The 18068-nt window shown below is 34.6% G+C and overlaps 1 protein-coding gene across 11 annotated transcripts in view; it reads left to right on the top strand.

Moving 5' to 3' along the window:
* The window catches only part of LOC134363293 (neurexin-1), a 765130-nt gene that overhangs the window by 158406 nt on the left and 588656 nt on the right, over positions 1–18068 (top strand). For all 11 annotated transcript variants that reach the window (XM_063078880.1, XM_063078883.1, XM_063078879.1 and 8 more), the window contains 2 exons: positions 10577–10960; positions 17626–17829. In XM_063078880.1, coding sequence (XP_062934950.1) covers positions 10577–10960; positions 17626–17829 — 588 coding nt within the window. The remainder of the gene's footprint in view (positions 1–10576; positions 10961–17625; positions 17830–18068) is intronic.

Below are 18068 nucleotides of genomic sequence, written 5' to 3'. Positions count from 1 at the left end.
GAAGAGGTGTTTTAAATCAGATTTTATAACAATTTAAAACAGATCAGATTAGGTGTGCATCTTTTGGAAGTTTGAGAAGCAAAAAATACCAAACTTCAGGTTAGGTATATTTCATTCACCTAGAAATTAAGTATTTTCTAAGTGTAAGAAAATAATACGTAGTTAATGTCAAAAGATTAGTAAACACAAAAGAATATAAAAACAACAATAAAACTATTAATCATTCATTTGATAATAATGATTTATATTTTTGGATATTTCTTTCCCGTCTTTTTTCTATGTGAATTATATGTGTGTCTATATATATGCATGTATATGTGTGTGTGTGTGTGCGTGTATGCATATATATAAATATACTGTGAAGAATCTGTGTATTTATATCTTTATACAAATACACACACACATTACACATGCACATACACACATATACACAGAGAATAAAATTAATTTGACTTTTTTGATGGGTCCCCTTATTGAGGAGAAAGTGTTGATGCAATCTAATTAATTATCAGATTAATACCTTAATCCTTAAGTTGAATAAAATCTACTTAATAGTTTACCAACTACCCTATTTATACCCTCATTGGAGAAGGACAAAAGCAGGTAATATTTACTTTAATTTACAAATCTTAATTTAGTACAGTAAGAAAATAAACATTCTGTAAGAAAGTGTTATTTGCATCTAAGAAAGAAAATAAAGCATGAAATTTTTGTTGGAAAACGATGGAAGGATTAAGTTACTGTGCTTGGTGGTGTTTTTATGTAAAGTACTTTCATGCGATTATAATTTCAGATTAGTGAATTGGAACAAACAATATAAAAACTAAAGCTCGGTCAGTAAGCCAAGTTCCGCCCTTTACTAAATTGAAAAAAAGAGAGCTCATATTATGTTGGCCTAGCTCAAGGGATTTTAATGTAATTTTAATAGCTGCGGCTGTTAATATTTTATATATAGTATTTTAATTAAGTTCTATATTTGCACATTGCATTGGTTTGGTATAAAGGAGCCTTTTAAAAAATGAATGAATGTCTATATAGCTTTTATTTTACTTAAAGGATATTTCTGATTTTGGCTGGTAAACTACTAAGATTTATAACTCAGTTAAAACTAACAAACACAAAATTTCAAGAAATAATTTATTTTGCCCATTTTCCATATCAGTTATATTCAGAGACTGTATGAAAATTATTTTTCATGTAATGTGGAGAAATGGGTCTACTATGACAGGAGAGTAATGTAGGCTGCTTTCTGACTCATGGACAATGATGGTCATATCTATTGATTTGCCTGGAATACCCCTTAGATTAATATTTTAAAAAAACATTTAAAGACCCATGTTATCTCTTTTATTAAAGTAGAGGGAGCCCAGGTCTAAGAGTTACTCTTTTTGCTGCTGACCTTATTGGCTGACCATACTAACGTAAGTAGAAACACAATGGGGCCATGTCTATTAATTTAACTATTGGTTATCTTGTCAGAAATAGGATTAAAACTGTATTTGGTGGACACAACTGAAATTTTAATATTCCCCAGTTTGTAAGGGAAACCTATCTGTGAGACAATGAAAGGAAATATATTACTTATTTTTTGTATACACAGTTTCTGGTACTTTCTTAGGCATAGCAGTTGCTCAATACATATTTGGCATAAGAAAAATAGAGAAAAAAAATGTGAATGGCACAGTGCCAAACAATTCCTAATGTTCTAAAAATAGGAGCATCTTTATATCTGAGGAATAATAGCACCCTTTACTTGTAAATGCAACTTTTTTATAATTTTAAAAATTTGATTAAATTGCATTACTTCCTGAGAGCAATTTATACAATATAGGATAACAAGTGCTGTCTTTAACAAATACAATGCCATCCTCCAAACTCAGATGTCTGAAATAATGCACCAAGAAGTTTAAAAAACTGTTAGAGAATTGTGTAAGCCTGGTAGGAAAATGACAAACTTTTATGAGAAAGAGACTGGTATTCCTTCTTGTTCATGAGATCCCTAAATCATTTGGAAAACATGCAGGTAGAAGGTAAATTAATCAAGAGAAAAGGTGTTAACTCCTTTCTGAGGACTCGGATGCACAGCTACAGTAATCATGCCAGTGACAAGGAAGTTAATCACCCAGGCTGTCCATCGTTCTGATGGTCTGCCCTTCTGTCTTTGTTCACTTAAAGGGATATATGAGCCCCTTATTTTGACGAGGAATATTGCTTTCATCTGCATATTTTTCTAAAACTTCCTCACTTTTGGCAAAATTAAGTGTACAGAGTTCCTTCTAACTTATTTTCCTTTTTCCATTCTGAGACATGAGAAAAAAGAGGCACTTGAATCTCCACACTTGGAGTAATACTGTTTGGCCACAGCTGTTCTCTACACACCTTGTCTCTTTCTTGCATTCAGTCTCTGACCAGTGGCATGGGAGGCCATGTGGGCTAAGCCATGAATGGCAACTTCAGATCCTGTGCTAAGCTGGCAAAGGAGGAACCATAGAAAGTGCAGGTGTGATTTAGTGGATCGGAATGGATGTCTTAAGTGCAGCAAAAACTAGATATCCTCTGTGGATAGCTTAGCTACTAACAGAGCAAAACCGCTAAGTTGCTGAGTTAATATACATATGATTGAAGAGGCCTAACACTCTGCAAACTTGCGGGACTTACAGCTGAACATTTCCTTACCAGTCCTTCCTTCCTTTCCAGACTTCCCCTTTTCCTTTCCTTTGGCCCCATCCCCAACACAATATAGCTGCCTGTGTATTTAGCTAAAGTGTGCATTATGCTACAATTAAGAGGAGGTTAATGCCTGTTTTCTTGGAGCACAACTATTGTTTAAATTTGTGTTAAGTTCTTTGGCTCAGTCAAGGGTACCCTCTCAAGTATTTTTATAGCAAACTGCCAGTCATTTTTCTTTTACTTTTTTCTTTTTCAAACCGTAGTTACACATTGAAATCAAAGAGAAAACTCATTATTCTTATCAAATTCTGCTAGTGTACAGCAGGGTACAGCAGATTGTATGAGCGGTTATTCATGGGTAAGCCTACATTAACAGCTAAGAAGCCATTGAGATTTGAATTGAAGTCATAGAGTCCCAGTTTAAGAACTAGAAATTACAGTGGGAAAGGCACAAGGCTCTCTCCAGAGCACATAATTAGAGGTTTATAGTAATCACTGTTTGATGTGAACAGCACTTTCTAGCTATCTATTACCAGCACTGATTTCTGTGTATACCATTCATGAATCACCACTTAGACATTTCTACTTGAAAAACCATTAGACAATTTCTCTGTTTAGGTCTTGATTTGAACTTGCCTCCTGACTGTATACTTCCTTCCCATGACTCTTCCTAGCAGTCTATTGTGTACACTGAGGTAATTTTAGGTACACTTATAACACTTTATTTTGTATTCATGTCCATAAATCACTACCCACCAATGGAAAGACTGAAATATCTTATCAATAATTTACCAACAATTTGACCAGATGACCAGATGGGGTAAATTTTACATAAAAGTTTTAATATATTAAGTTTTATTGAATTAATGTTTATATCTATTTATTACGAAAATGTTTAAAGAAGAAAGGTCATTTATTATCTTTATAAACTCAAAACATTTTTATTTTTGTATATTTTCTAACAGTCTCTGTTAACATGTTTGTATATTTTATATAGTTGAAATTGCAGTATAAACATAATTTTTTAGGCTATTCGTTTAACATGATGTCAAACTTTTTTTGCTCAAGAATATCTAAGTAACAAAATTTGTTTTCTTGAAGTTGTGAAATCAGAAGCTAAGATTTGGAGCAGAGCTTCGCAGAAGCACATTAGCTAGGCCCCCAGACTTGTAGGATTCAGAAGTATTAATTAATGTATCTAAAGGAAAGAAAATCACAGGGCAAACATTGGCAGTATCCATCTGAGTACTACCCAGGGGACCTACTACATCCTGACTGTAGAGATGGAGACAGGTCATCTTAATTGAGATGAAGGTCTCAAGACATCCTAGGCCAATATTACTGTACATTTCCTTATCTCATGTACTCTCCTTATTCAGAATCCATGCTCCTGAAACACTCTTTTGATTAATAATTGGCTCCTATTTTAAGTCTGACTGTAGTGGAGTGAGAAAATACACCAGTAATTTTTATATGAGTATTCTGGTTTGTGTAATAATTACATTTCTCATCATAAGTGAATAAACAAACATTTGATTATAAATTGGCGTCCCATATTAGCAGAGCTACATGGGAAGTATTTCATGTTTCATGATAGGTAATTTCTCTAGGGAACTAATAACTTGGCATTTTTGTTTTTACATTGGCCTTGTGGACTTGGTAAATATCAGTCAAACACTGAGAGATGAAACCTCCGTAAGTCTGCCAAATCTCCTTTTTGGGCTTGCCCAGCTAAGGGGCAGAGCCTGGACTGGGGATTTGCTGCACCCGCAAGAGATAGGCAGTTACCTGATTGCACCCACCTCCAGTGATCCTCATTGTGGAATGCTGAGTAGAAATCTGTGAAACTTGTGCAAAATAATATTTCAATTGCTGCAGGATGTTAGTTGTTGATATTTACATTTTTCACAGCATGGTTTATGACCATTTTAAAAATTCATGTATGTGTATAGGTTGATATGAATATATGTGTTTGTATATGCACATGTATGTAATAAATGATGTGTGTTTAGTGTATAAATGCATGCTATTGGTAAAAATGTTCAGGCAATTCAAAAAGTATGTAAGTGAAGAGTTACCCTTTACCACACCCCTGTCTTACCAATTCACTCTCTTCTCCATAAGTCCACTAAAATAATTTGGTGTTAAAAAACTCTCAGGTATTTTTCTAGGCATCAATATATCTATAAATATATTTACACATATAAAATAATTGTAGAGCTGCTTTTTTTACATAAAAAAGATCATGCTTAACCAACTTACTACAAGCTTTTTCTGTGCCATTCTTTGTAGTGACATCATATATCCCTTAGTTTGAACATACTGTTATGTTATACTTTTTACCATTTCAATTTGCATTCTTTTCTACAATATATGTGGTGCCCTTTTCCCCTCACACTTGCCAATACTAGATTTTATCAAACTTTAAAATTTTTGTTCTAAGATTTATTTTTTCATATATTGGCTTAATTTCTGAAGATCCCAGCTCACAGGAGTATCGAAGTAAGCAGAAAACAGGTAGTAATTAGCAATAAACACAATATTAAGGTGGTTTTCTTGTTTTGTTTTAAAGTTTTAAAATTTCTTTTATAAACCTAATATTTGATATTGTTTTCTAAAAAGATACAGAAAATTTAAAAAAAAACAAAAAACTAATCACTTGTAGTCCTACTACTTCAATTCCAATTATTAATATTTTGGTTCATTTTTTTTTTACTATTTTATGAGAATTACATATTTTGCATTTTGCATGAACTATATTATTAATTTCATAATATGCTTTTATCACTTATATTATGCCTTTTAACTATGTTTGAATTTGTTAATAGAAAAGGAATTTGACAAGTAAATTTGTAACTTTTTAGAATCTGATTATATTCTGTAGTGAAAAATGGAGCAGAATTATGGATAGATAAAATTGACAACTTAAAAATTATTCTAATCAATAATTTCAAAATATTTTATTCAGAAAGAAACTTCAGTGACAATCTAGATGATTTCCTTATTTTGCATAAGAGGCACATTGAAGCCTAATGAATCTATTAGTTGGTTAAGCTTGCCAGTTAGTTAATTGAAGAGGTGGAACCCGAAAATCAGTTTCTTCTCACCAGGCAAAAAAATTTCCCATCACAGTGCACTAGTCTCTGCCCCTGGTTTACTAGTAACTTAAACTATTGCAGTAATTTAAAACTTGAAACCAAATTAACTTATTTTAAATCTCACCTTCACTCCATGTTTTCTCTCACCCTGTAAACTGATCTTATGGAAGAAGAATAGCCAAAAAAAGTTGGATGGGGAAAAAAAGAATGAAAACGAACAGGTTGTAAACATCACGCCACATTGTAAAGCTGATTTCCACCTTTATAACTGAGAACTATTTTCAATAGTTTTTTTCCCCCTTTATATACAATTTTACATGACAGGTGAATTTAGTATTTATAATTTATTTGTGAATATTTTAATATAATATTACCTTGTCTATTTATCAACTTCATTTTGCCTTTTGCGTGTGCCATGGAGAAAATAAAAGGTTTAAATGTTAATATAATGTGATGCAGTTTCTACATTACAATTTATATGTCATGTGTACATTTATTTTTTAGCTACAATTTTATTCCTTTAAAATGTAAATAACATAGCAGGTTGCGTTGGATTCTTAAATATTGAAGCAGGAAGCCCTAATCTAAATAAGTCCCCAAATACAACTACCATTCACAAATTTTAACAGCTCAAATACAGCAATATTTACATAAAATATTTATTTAATTGACCAGAAACTTCAAATGTAATTATAGTGAAAGAGGTGGAATGTATGAAAGAATCAAACTGTTCCAAAGAGAACGTATAAATATTTGTGGTTCCTGAAAAGCAATAGAAGATAACCTAATAATATGAGGGTATTTTAAAAAGTTCCTAGAAAAACAGAATTAAAAGGTAATAGCAATCTTTCCATGAAGTTTTTGAAGTACCCTTGTAAATGCAGATTCTTGTTTTCTCTTAAAAATGAGTTTACTTGTGGTCATAATACAGCCTTTGGAAAATTCTCATTTTCTGTTGTTTTAGACAGCTGTGGCAACTACTCAGTTGTCTTTGGTGGTCAATGAAGAAGGGTTAAAGATTCATTTGATGTGTTCTCTGTAACCACTGCCTTTATAACTCTATTGTAATGAAATAAGCATGTGGGAACCATAATATTCAAATTTCACTGTACTCATATGTATGTGTTAAATTAGCTTAAACTAATTCAGATTCTGTGATGACTCTTTTGCTTAGTTAAGTCCTTTGATTCACATCCATAATAAAATCTTATTATGGAGATTTGGGATTCAAATCCCTTATCAGAAATGTGTGTGTATTTCAGGACATTTGCCTGTGAATAGGCTAAAATGTGAGTTATCTATTTGGTTTTGACTCAGTAATAAAATATAATAATTATTTCAAATAGTTTTTACTCTGGGAATCCTCTAAATATAAAAATAATTGTTTCCATTCCCACTTAAGTTCTATCCTTTGTGTTCATTTGCCATCTTTTTTACAAAATTTTCTAAAATATAACTGCACATGGATTGGCAAAGACTATAAAAAATAGTATATGATTTTCAGTCATATTTTCTTTATTCTCTTGTTTGTTTACAGAATATTCCATTGAGTGATACCTGATACATCCATTTGCCCAATATGTCTCTTTAACTTGAATCCAGGGCTAAATTAATGATCTAATTCTTCTTGGATTATATTTGAGTTGATGTTAGGATTATATTCCTTTTTTTTACATTTATTTTTACATTTACATTTACTTCTATAGCCACCAAAAACAAAAAAAAAGAAAAAAAAATATATTTTCCTTTTTCTTTCTCTCCCATATTCCATTACCTCTTTTTATCCATGAGAACTCTACAATTGTCACTCAAAGGGACAGTAAGGAACTATGAGAGAAACACGTGTATCTTTTACGACAATAATCTCTCAATTGGTATTTTTTGAACTGTAGGTTACAGCTTGTTAGTTGGTTCTGAAATTCACTTGATGGTTCAGCATTTGTATTAATCAAACAGTACAATAGGAGAGAAAATATCAGAGTGCCTCAGAGGCAGTAGAGTTAAATATTTTTCTGTTAAACTTTTGTTTCAATGTGTGTATGTGTGCCTCTGTGTGTATGTGTGTTTAAGTGTGTACTGGGCTACATGAAAACTGTGGTCTCACTTCATGAATTGTGAACAGAAAACTCCAGTCTAATGATAAAGTAGCAGTATGTATCTTACTCTAGCCATGTCAACAAACACATTCATAAAAACATATCTGAACTTTCTTATAACACTTGTCTTTAAACCAGGTCAAACACACCATATATTTGATTTTTATCAAGAGAACCAGTTGTTTCATCCTCACTGTCAGACAAATGTCCATGGATGATTGTCTGAAATACCTGGTGGCAGTTCTGTCTCTGCAAGTGTAGACACAGTGCACTGGGTTATGGAAACCACATGGAGGCGACAGAGAGAGCAGGTGTCATGCAAGCCAAAGAATTCCCTTCTCAGGAATCCTCCAAGCATCCTCTTAGTGCCAGAATTATAGCATCCTGAATAATAACAATACAGTTTTCCAAGTTTATTTGTTTGTTTGTTTGTTTCCTACTTGAGCTGAATCAAGGTTGGTCCATGAATAAAAAGACATATGGGGCGGATACATTTATAAAAAATATATTCCCACTCTTGTAATACTTTGCCATTGTTCACTTGCTAAGATCTGTCTCTCCTAACAATTCCTCTCTATAGTATATATTCATTTAGTCAAATCTTCAAAACTTCTACTGCTACTAAGAAGCCTTCTTGAACTAATTAGAAAACAGTAACATTTCTCTCTTTTATCTTAAAAACATGTCACTGTGTTCATTGCATGTAGCCCTTTGCTTTCCACTTTAATATGTGCTTTTTTTCAAGATCCACCTTTCCTTTTGTCACTAATACTCACTCTTTCTCACTATTTTCTGATTTATGTTAGCTGCTTCAGAGGATAGGTACCATCTGTTAATTCACTTCTCAGAACATTTTGGGCAGTGTTGTACATACAACAGTGTTTTAAAAATACATGCAATGATCATTCTATTTAAAAAATAAAATCACCATTCTCTCTCGGTATTATATATTTCATTTCCCCCAAATGACATTCTTTATAGTTTTCTAAATACAACTTTATGGTACCTATACGTTCCTAAATGAGGGTTGTCTTACAGACACTTGCACAAATGTGTACAAGACAAATAAACACTTTGTCCTTCTCTCTGTTTTCTGTTTCCTTCAAAAATCTCTCTTATGCTCCCTTCATTGGAAGGTCAAAATAGCAGCGCCCTTGAGTGTTTCTCCCCTAGGAGCTTTTGCCATTTCCTTCTGTGAGAGTCTAGAGACACAAATGTCCTCTTAATGACTTGGCTGCCTGGGCAGTCTCTGTTAATGGCTTTTGTGCTTTTCTTTCTCACAAAGACAGCTCCCATTCTGCTGCCCAGATGCAGGAGTGCCATTCTCCTGGGATTTGGAATAACTCCTGTGCGCAAGTCAGGGGCCAGCAGCCCTGTGTCCACAGTCAGATACATGTTTTCTCTTGGGGCTGGGCTTAGGTATTCTGTGAAGCAACTAAAATGCATCTTCCTTCCCCCTCCCCCTGCCCCCATCCACTCTCCACTTCCTCATTCTGTCCCCACTTCTGTGCTCTACCTTCTGTCTCCAGGTCTGTCTGTTGTCTGCTCTGTAAATACCTCAGGCTCTATGCCACACCCTAGCATGCCTTCAGATCTTCTCTAAAACTCTCTCTCATCAGACTCTTCCTATTCTGCTTTATGATCTGACTTGAAAAGTACATCTAAGATAATGTGGTAATGGGTCTATTTGGTGTCCTATTCAGGCATCCTTTTATTTTTACAAAGGTTTTTCTGGAGACAGAATATTGGTGGAATTTTTGGTAATCTGACAGTATATATGAAAATTGGATTAGAAATACACATTTAATCCTTCATTTTTTTTTCATGGATTTCACAGCTTTTTTGTGATCCTCAAATAATCCCACATAGATGAATATTGTTCATCCTATACTTAGGGCCTGGGTTCCTGCATATTTACAAACCAATAGAGTTTTCTTCCTGGTGTTTGAAGTGAGGAAAAGAAAATCTTGTCAGTTTAGATAAGTAACTAATTTGGTTTAAAAAGAAGTAAACAACTCATTTTACTTGATTCTTTTACTGAAATATACTACTGTACATTTATGCACTGTTTACTATAAACCAGACACTTTACTAATATTATTTTACTTAACACTCAGAAAAACCCTATCAGTAGGTCATAGTATTGTGCCCATGTTATAGATAAGGAAACCAAAATCACTGGGATTAATCAATAGATTCATACACGTGGGAATGATGAAGTCAAGTTTTGACATAGATAATCTGTCAAATTATTGTACTCAATCAAAGCAATCAAGTAAAAAATAGTGACACACAATATTTCCTTGGTTGGCAGGTGCATAGTGGCTTTGAAAACAAGCACTAACCAAGGAAAGTTTGACATTATTCCAGAGAGTGAGTGATATAGAAAGCAAATTTCTTTATTTTTGTGTATTGATTGATTGATTGAGCTGTTAGAGGCTGACAAACACGACTAGTTGCCTGTGCACTTTGGTTTCATTCTCAAAGTTAAATAGAACTATTTTAATTACAGTCAGCTTCATCTGTAACATTACTTAATTCCACAGATTTCTTAATTCCACTGAGAAATACAAGACACTAGGGATAGAAAGAATAATGAGAAATATCTGCTCTCAAGGAGTTCACCCTTGAGCAGATGAAAGAGAGAAAGGGTGGAGATGAGAAGATACTGTTCTCTGTCAAGACCCATGCATTCTCTTGTCTTTGCCACAGGTACCATTTCTGTCAACACACTGCGCACGCCCTACACTGCTCCTGGCGAGAGTGAGATTCTGGACCTGGATGATGAGTTGTACCTGGGGGGCTTGCCAGAAAATAAGGCCGGCCTTGTCTTCCCCACCGAGGTGTGGACTGCTCTGCTCAACTATGGCTATGTGGGCTGCATCAGGGATTTGTTCATCGATGGCCAGAGCAAAGATATCCGGCAAATGGCTGAAGTTCAAAGTACTGCTGGAGTGAAGCCCTCCTGCTCAAGGGAAACAGCAAAACCGTGCCTTAGCAACCCTTGCAAAAACAATGGCATGTGCAGGGATGGGTGGAACAGATATGTCTGTGATTGTTCCGGAACAGGCTATCTTGGCAGGTCCTGTGAAAGAGGTAGGATTCCAAAAACCCAGCAGCCAACTCCCCAATATGAAAGTATGTTAAATGTTGACCTTGAACTTGAGCTGACCATTGAAACATAATGTGTGCTCTACTGAAGTAAACTGTGCAAGCTAAGCAGCCACACCTGACATGGATTAATGTTGAGCTTTTAATGATTTTCAAAGGATCTGATTTTGGAAAGACACAGCTCTTTAAGAATACTGCAGGAATAAAAATTTGAATCTGTAGTATCCTCTAGGATATAAGCCTAAGATGTATTATAGATAATAACTGCTTTCTCTTTTGCCCAGTTTTTAACTTCAGGAATAGGAATTAGACATATTAGCATCAGTGCTAATATCCATGCTACAAAATAGCATTGGAGGCAAGCTAAGCTGTAAGTTGCAGCTTCTCTGACACTACTGGATGCAACTTAGATTAGTCTGCTCATTTCACTTCAGTCAACTTGCCCAAGAGGTGACATCTCTGAAAAGTACGCTAACTTTAAATTATCTAAGTTATACCAACATTTTCAGAAGTGCACCCTAATTTCAAAGGTACTTACCTTTAGCTAGGACTTAACCAATCACAGATGATTGATTTAACCATTTGATATTAAAGCTTAGCTATGTCTGTTGAAGTTCTGAGTAGGTGCCTCTCTCTCCTCCAGTAGGAGGCAAAGCTACATTTTTCTTTTTTTCTTTTTTCTTTTTTTTCTTTTCCTCTCCCATTAGAAGGAGAGGTATAAGGGTTAGTGGAAGACTGAAGGGTGATAGCTGTCACAGCTGATCTGCAGACCAGGCTAACGGAAGAAATAGCAGAACAAATAGTTCTAAGCCTATCCCTTCATTGATCCAGTGTTACAGATAAATGCTTTAGTCGTTACACTTATTGTCACTTATTTTCAACAATGGAACTAAAAATCAACATCAGGAAATGTGGGTGAGTTGTTCCATTGTCCTCTCATACTACAAATAGCATTGCTTTATTAGACATTTAGCCTAAAAGTAACTGGCATCTATTTTTTTAAGCCATGCACATTTATTTTTTTCTTTTTCTTTCTCAATCTTGAAAGTTTAATTAGTTTAACTAAAACTTCCTAGAGAAAAAGTGGTTATTTTGTAAAACCAAAATTGAAATGTAATTTTGGCTCTTTTCTTAATAAGGGAGTACATCAGCTTATCAATTGTATTATTAACGTTAATTAATATAAATAATTAATAACAATATGTTAATAATATAATAACAGGTTAAATTACCTACCAAAATGCTATCACTATTCTGCGTCATACAATTAGCTAGGTCAATAGATGAGTAAGTATTTTATCACATAGATGTATTTACTCTCCTTATGATATTACCTAATTGCAATTCCTGTGAACTGTTATTACATCTTATCTATTTCTGTGTAGTTTGGCCTGTATTGTATATATTCTTTATAAATTTCCTCTTTGCACTTTTCTTCTTAATTTGTTTGTTTAGTTTGGCTTTTGGAAATTGCTAAAAGAAAGAAAAAAATGGCAAAGATTTCAAGGTATAATACAGTTAAGCATAACATGAGATTAGCAGACCTGAATGATTTAAGATTTTGTTTTAAATTTTATCACCCAGGGAACTGCCAGTTATTCTGATGCTTCCTGGTTAAGTGAAGCTGGAAAGGGTATAACTCAACTGTCACATGAATTACGAAAGCCTTCAGTTAAATATGCATGGTGTACCACCATGTGGCAATATTCTGCTACTACATATGGCAAAAATAAAAATAGAAATTATTGAGCTTTGTGAGCCAGAATAAGGGAAAGGGAATATTTATACATTGCAGTAATTAGAAGGAGCTGTGGCAATGATATGCAGATTTGCAAATGAGAATTTAACAGCAAACTTCATCACTGGAATTCAGCATACATTTTTATTTGACAGGTGGCTGGAAATTTCTACAGATTTCTTTGTCTCCAGGTTGGTTGTATGTAAAGGACAAAAAAGACATTTTTTGTATGGTTTCTGTTTCTGGACCACCCCCTGTATTTTGAGACGTCTTTACTCTACAGAATTAATTTTCTTGCTCACTTTATGGCTCCTCCTGGGAGCAAGGGAGATGTGGGATGGTTATCCAGCCCAATACCACAAAATTTGGTTTCTGTCCAGTTCCCAGCTATGCCCTAGTTCAGTTAACACAAGATCATGCCTGCACTTCTGAGTTACCAATTCAAAAAAAAGGCCTTTGACTGTGGTTTCTCTCCAGAAACAAACACTCTAATCACATAGGCTGTTGATCACTTAAGAGTCAACTGACAACTCTTGAAATTTTAAAAAAAATGAATAAGTAAATAAGAGCACTTAGAAAGTTTCTGTTTTATTAATATTGAGCAATAATTGATAATTTAAGAAGATTATTTTTCAAAATAACTAAAAAGCATGTTCAAATCCTTGGACACTGCAGCATGGAGCATGATGTCACAATCATATCACAGGAAATTTTCATCCTGAATTAAGGAAACAAAGACATTGATAGAAAAGAACAAAATATTTCCTAACTTAGACAAATAGGAAAATAGCATTTTGTTTTATGTGTGTTGACCCTATAAGAAAGAGTAATACAGAAATAATGTTCAATGAATGTAAATTAAGTTTAGCACCTTCCATCCTGCTTTATATTTAATAAAACTAAAAATTTGTGGAGACTTGATCATAAAGAAATGATTCAGTTATATGTAAAATAAGAGCACTGATATAATCAGAGGTCTACTTTATACTTGTTTGTTATCTAACAGATGGAGGGACAGATGTCAGAGCAATATAATTTGGCTCCCTGTCTGATTTTCATCGTTGATCACAATATGTGACTGCCTTTTGGCAAAACTGAGCACAGGTGTACACTTTAGACTGCACCAAGGAATAATGCAGAAAAGCAAATTTATCAAACTTAATGACAAGGGAAAAGGAAATATAGAAGACAAAGTTCAAACTGTTTTTCTTCCCCACTGGGAAGTATTATACTGGGATTACCTTTTTAAAGGACTCTTTTATACTCTTAAATAATAAAATAACTAATGTTAAAAGATGCTGCCAAATAGCATAACCTTCAAATGTCAGAATGTTGTTTAGCATTTATTTGGCAACTGTGGACTACTACCTTGTGCATTTTCCATTTCTTGTCTAATTGAACATTAGCTCTAATTATGAGGGATCATTTAGGCTTTCGTTTGTCATTTATCAACAAGTTATTTTCACATTGAGAATTATTTAAAATGGCTCTCAGGGGCACTCAAGTTTTATTACTTTACTATGTTATTTCAATCCTGTAGCTTTCTGGAGAACGTTAAGGGCCAATGATCCTGATTATTACTCTAATCCAGATTGTATTTCATACTACATTTATGATCCATTGTCAATCAACTATGTTTCTAAAAGGATGTGCCGTCCAACTTCGTTTTCGATCAAATTAAGCTACTTTTCTTAGAAGAATATGAGACAATTTTAAAAATGTGATTGTTGAATAATAGAGACTAGTCATCCAGATTAAATAAATAGAAGGATGAAAACGAACAGCGTTTTCATCCTTCTATCTGTATCAAAGTAACTGAACAATTGATAATGGCTTTTAAGCTTTTTCATTTGTTGTTGTTGTTTTTTTGTTTTTTATTTTTGTGGCTGGCCACAGGGATCTTACCCAGGACTATTGGTGTTATCAGCACTATTCTCTAACTGACTGAGCTAACTGGCTTTAAGTTTTATTGAGGTATATGTTGCTTTAAAGATATGGACCATGATTGGCTACAGTTTAGGAAAAGAAAATGTAAAGTTAAACTTCTTTTAAAATTATATAAGAAACTTTTCTTTTTTTCTAGACTTCATTACAACTTCACAATCATTCTTTGTTTCTTCAGTAATTACTATTATGTTATCTGCACTGGCCTCTGTCTTTCGCGATATTGCTCCCATCTGGAAAACTTCCGATCTAATTGGAAAAATATATGATATGATGTAGAATAACTATATTTTAAGATCATATTTTATTTGCTCAGTGTTTAGGTCATTGCCTAACCACAAGGCCCCTATTTTGATACATAGACATCTTTCCTAGTTTGTCTTTTGCAGCCCAATTATGGCCTTCAAGGTAGACTTTAATAAATGTTTTGTTCACATACATTACTGAAATTAGATTTCACTTACAGTAGGCCAAATCAATGCTTAATTTCTTTGGTGAGCATTTATGTAAACTTGATATCCATATTGAAATAAGCTCTTTCATATATCTTCAGTCTCAAGTGCAACCATCAATCCAATAAGTATTTTTGGAGGCTCAGCTGTGTTTTTAGTTCTTTGGGGGCACCTGCTGCTTTAGAGCAATGCATGTGAGAGGCTGGTCTCTGCCCTCAAGTCCTGTGTATTCAAAAATGCAAATACACATAATATTACACAAACAGATAAGAAATGCTAATTAAAAAATAAAATGGTAATTAGATATAGAATGACAGGAGGAGGGAGCAGGTCTCTTTGAAGCAACATTTGACCACAGACCTGAATGCTGAAGGAACCACGCATTTAAAGATCTGAGGTACAACCTGTCAAGACAGAGGGATCCACAAGTAGAAAACACTTCAATGACAGCATGAAATTGGTGTGGCTGGAGCTTACTAAATGAGGTGAGGGATGCTAAAAAGCTGAGGCCAGAGAGGTAGGTTGGGGCCAAGATCACACTGACCCTTATAGGTTAAACAAGGGAGTAGAGATTTTATTAATTGCAGTAGGAAACTATTGGGGAGGGATGTAGTTTAAGCATTGGAGTGATATGCTATGATTTATTTCTTATAAGTTCAGTTCAGCTGCTGTGTGGGGAGAAAGAACAGAATTAGGGACACCACTGAGGAAGCTATTATAGTGGTCTAGGTAAGAGATGGGAGCAGAGTTTGAGGTACTTTAGCAGTAAAGGTGAGATGCACTCAATTCAGGAAATGGATTGGAGTTAGAGCCTGTTAGACTTGCAGTCTTGCAAATAAATTGGACATGGCAGAGAAGGTAAGAGAAAAAAACAGAAACTTTTGGGTTTCAGCAATGGGGCTGTCGATACCATTTACTGAGGTGAAAAGACTGGAGAAGAAGCATGTTTTGAGTTTGTTCATTGTTGAGGAGAGTGAATTAAGAGTTTAGTAAGGTACCTATTATATTCCAATTAGAGCTGTCAAATAGGCAATGGGTGGTAGATGGATGATGGTGCTCAGGAGAAAAGTCAGGGCTTTTGATTGATATTAGAAGGACTAAGCATGTGAGTTGACCGAGATTCCTTAAGTCAAGATTGAGATGGAAAAGAGAAGGGAGCCAAGGAGGGAGACCTGGAATGCTCAGCATTTAAAGGTTCTGGATGCACATTCAGTCCCAAGATGACAGCAAATAATGATTAAAGTCTATTGGTAACAGTACTTGACTTTCTACAAGATAAACTTGCAAAGCCAACTCCAGACTAGAGTCTTAATAACAGACACGATTGTATCAGTAAAGTTCATTGCTGTGCCTTGTAAATAGCCATGATAATGAGAGTTTCTTGTTTATTTTAATTCCTTTTATTCAATGGCATTTTGAGTTAAGGGAACCAATGAGAAAGCAAAATGATTCCCACTTGTTTTGCACTGTTCCACTTCAATACGGTGTTTCACACTAAGAAGTGCTGTTTCTTAAAGCAGCCAGTTTGTCATGAAGAGCTTCCATCTACTTCTTTATGTGTTTAGTACAGTATCAAGCAACTTCCCTATTAACGCAACTTACCTTAGTTTCGTGACACATCCCCCACACATGCTCCAAGGGATGTAGTTATTGAATTTTTGGTGTTAGTTTAATACTTTCAGACACCAGGGTTGTGTTTACAGATAATGTTTTAAGTTAATGTTTAAGTAAATGAACTTAAAAATGAAGTTATAGTTTGTGACTTTGTAAAAATTACCTTTAACTGTGTTAGACATAGTGGCTCAGAGGAAGCATCACTGCTGTTTGGTGATATCAGTTTTTCTTCTTTCTTTTTGTACATCACCTATAGTAAAATACTTGGTAAAAGTCTAACCTCTATATTTAAGTCATATTTCTTTCTTTTCGTTTGTTTCCTTTTGCAGTAATTCTGTTAGGACAGAGATTATGAAAAAAATAATAGTAACTTCTCTTAACACCTTGGATTTTTAAGGCGGGCCAAGGCCTTAGAGATCTTGTAGTAGCACCCTTTCATTCTGCAGATGAAGATTTCAGAGCCAAGGAAAAATTGGCTAATTTCACAGAGCTAGTCAGTGGCCTCACTGTACATAAACATGCATTACATAGTTGCTGGTGTTTCAAACCAGGCTAACACTGTGGCTATATGAAAGAACATGATGTATGCTTTTGCGAAGAGGGACACATACATTCATATAAACACTGAAAATCCAGAAACTATAGGTCGACTGTGCTATCGGGTAAAAAAAGGAAGTGCTGACATCTCTGTTCCTGGGCTTTAGCAGATACCTCACAAAAGAAGTTCTCTTTACTGTAGCTTGCCCTTCTAGCTTAAAAAAAGAAAAAATGCTCATTTCTGAAGATGAGCTGACTTTGTAGTCTCGTGTTCTATCTACAAGCCTTTAATCACTCTTTTCCTTTTGAAAGTATAAACGCACTAGACTGACAAAGAACTCATTATATGCATTTTCCATCTACAGAGGCAACGGTTTTGAGCTATGATGGGAGTATGTTTATGAAAATCCAGCTCCCAGTGGTGATGCACACAGAGGCTGAGGATGTGTCCTTACGGTTTCGATCCCAGCGTGCATATGGCATTCTGATGGCAACCACTTCCAGAGACTCTGCAGACACCCTTCGCCTGGAGCTAGATGCGGGGCGTGTGAAACTGACGGTCAATTTAGGTAACAGCTTGCCTTCCCCCATTGAACTAACACTTTTCACATTCTGTTCAGTTTTGCCTGCAAACATTTATCAAGTAGCCTGTTTGCCATGGAAAGTTAAAACACTTAATGATCTTATTTCCATCATTTAAAGTAATTTAGGTTTTGGGGGGCATCTTTTTGTTGTTTTCATTTTTTTTAACATAACTTACTGTTTTGTGATTCCTACCACTGAGGGTTCTTAAATGGGAAGCCATCTC

This window comes from Cynocephalus volans, chromosome 14 (assembly GCF_027409185.1).
Source record: "Cynocephalus volans isolate mCynVol1 chromosome 14, mCynVol1.pri, whole genome shotgun sequence".
NCBI classification, from domain to species: Eukaryota; Metazoa; Chordata; class Mammalia; order Dermoptera; family Cynocephalidae; genus Cynocephalus; species Cynocephalus volans.
This window is presented reverse-complemented; position numbering and strand designations above follow the sequence as displayed.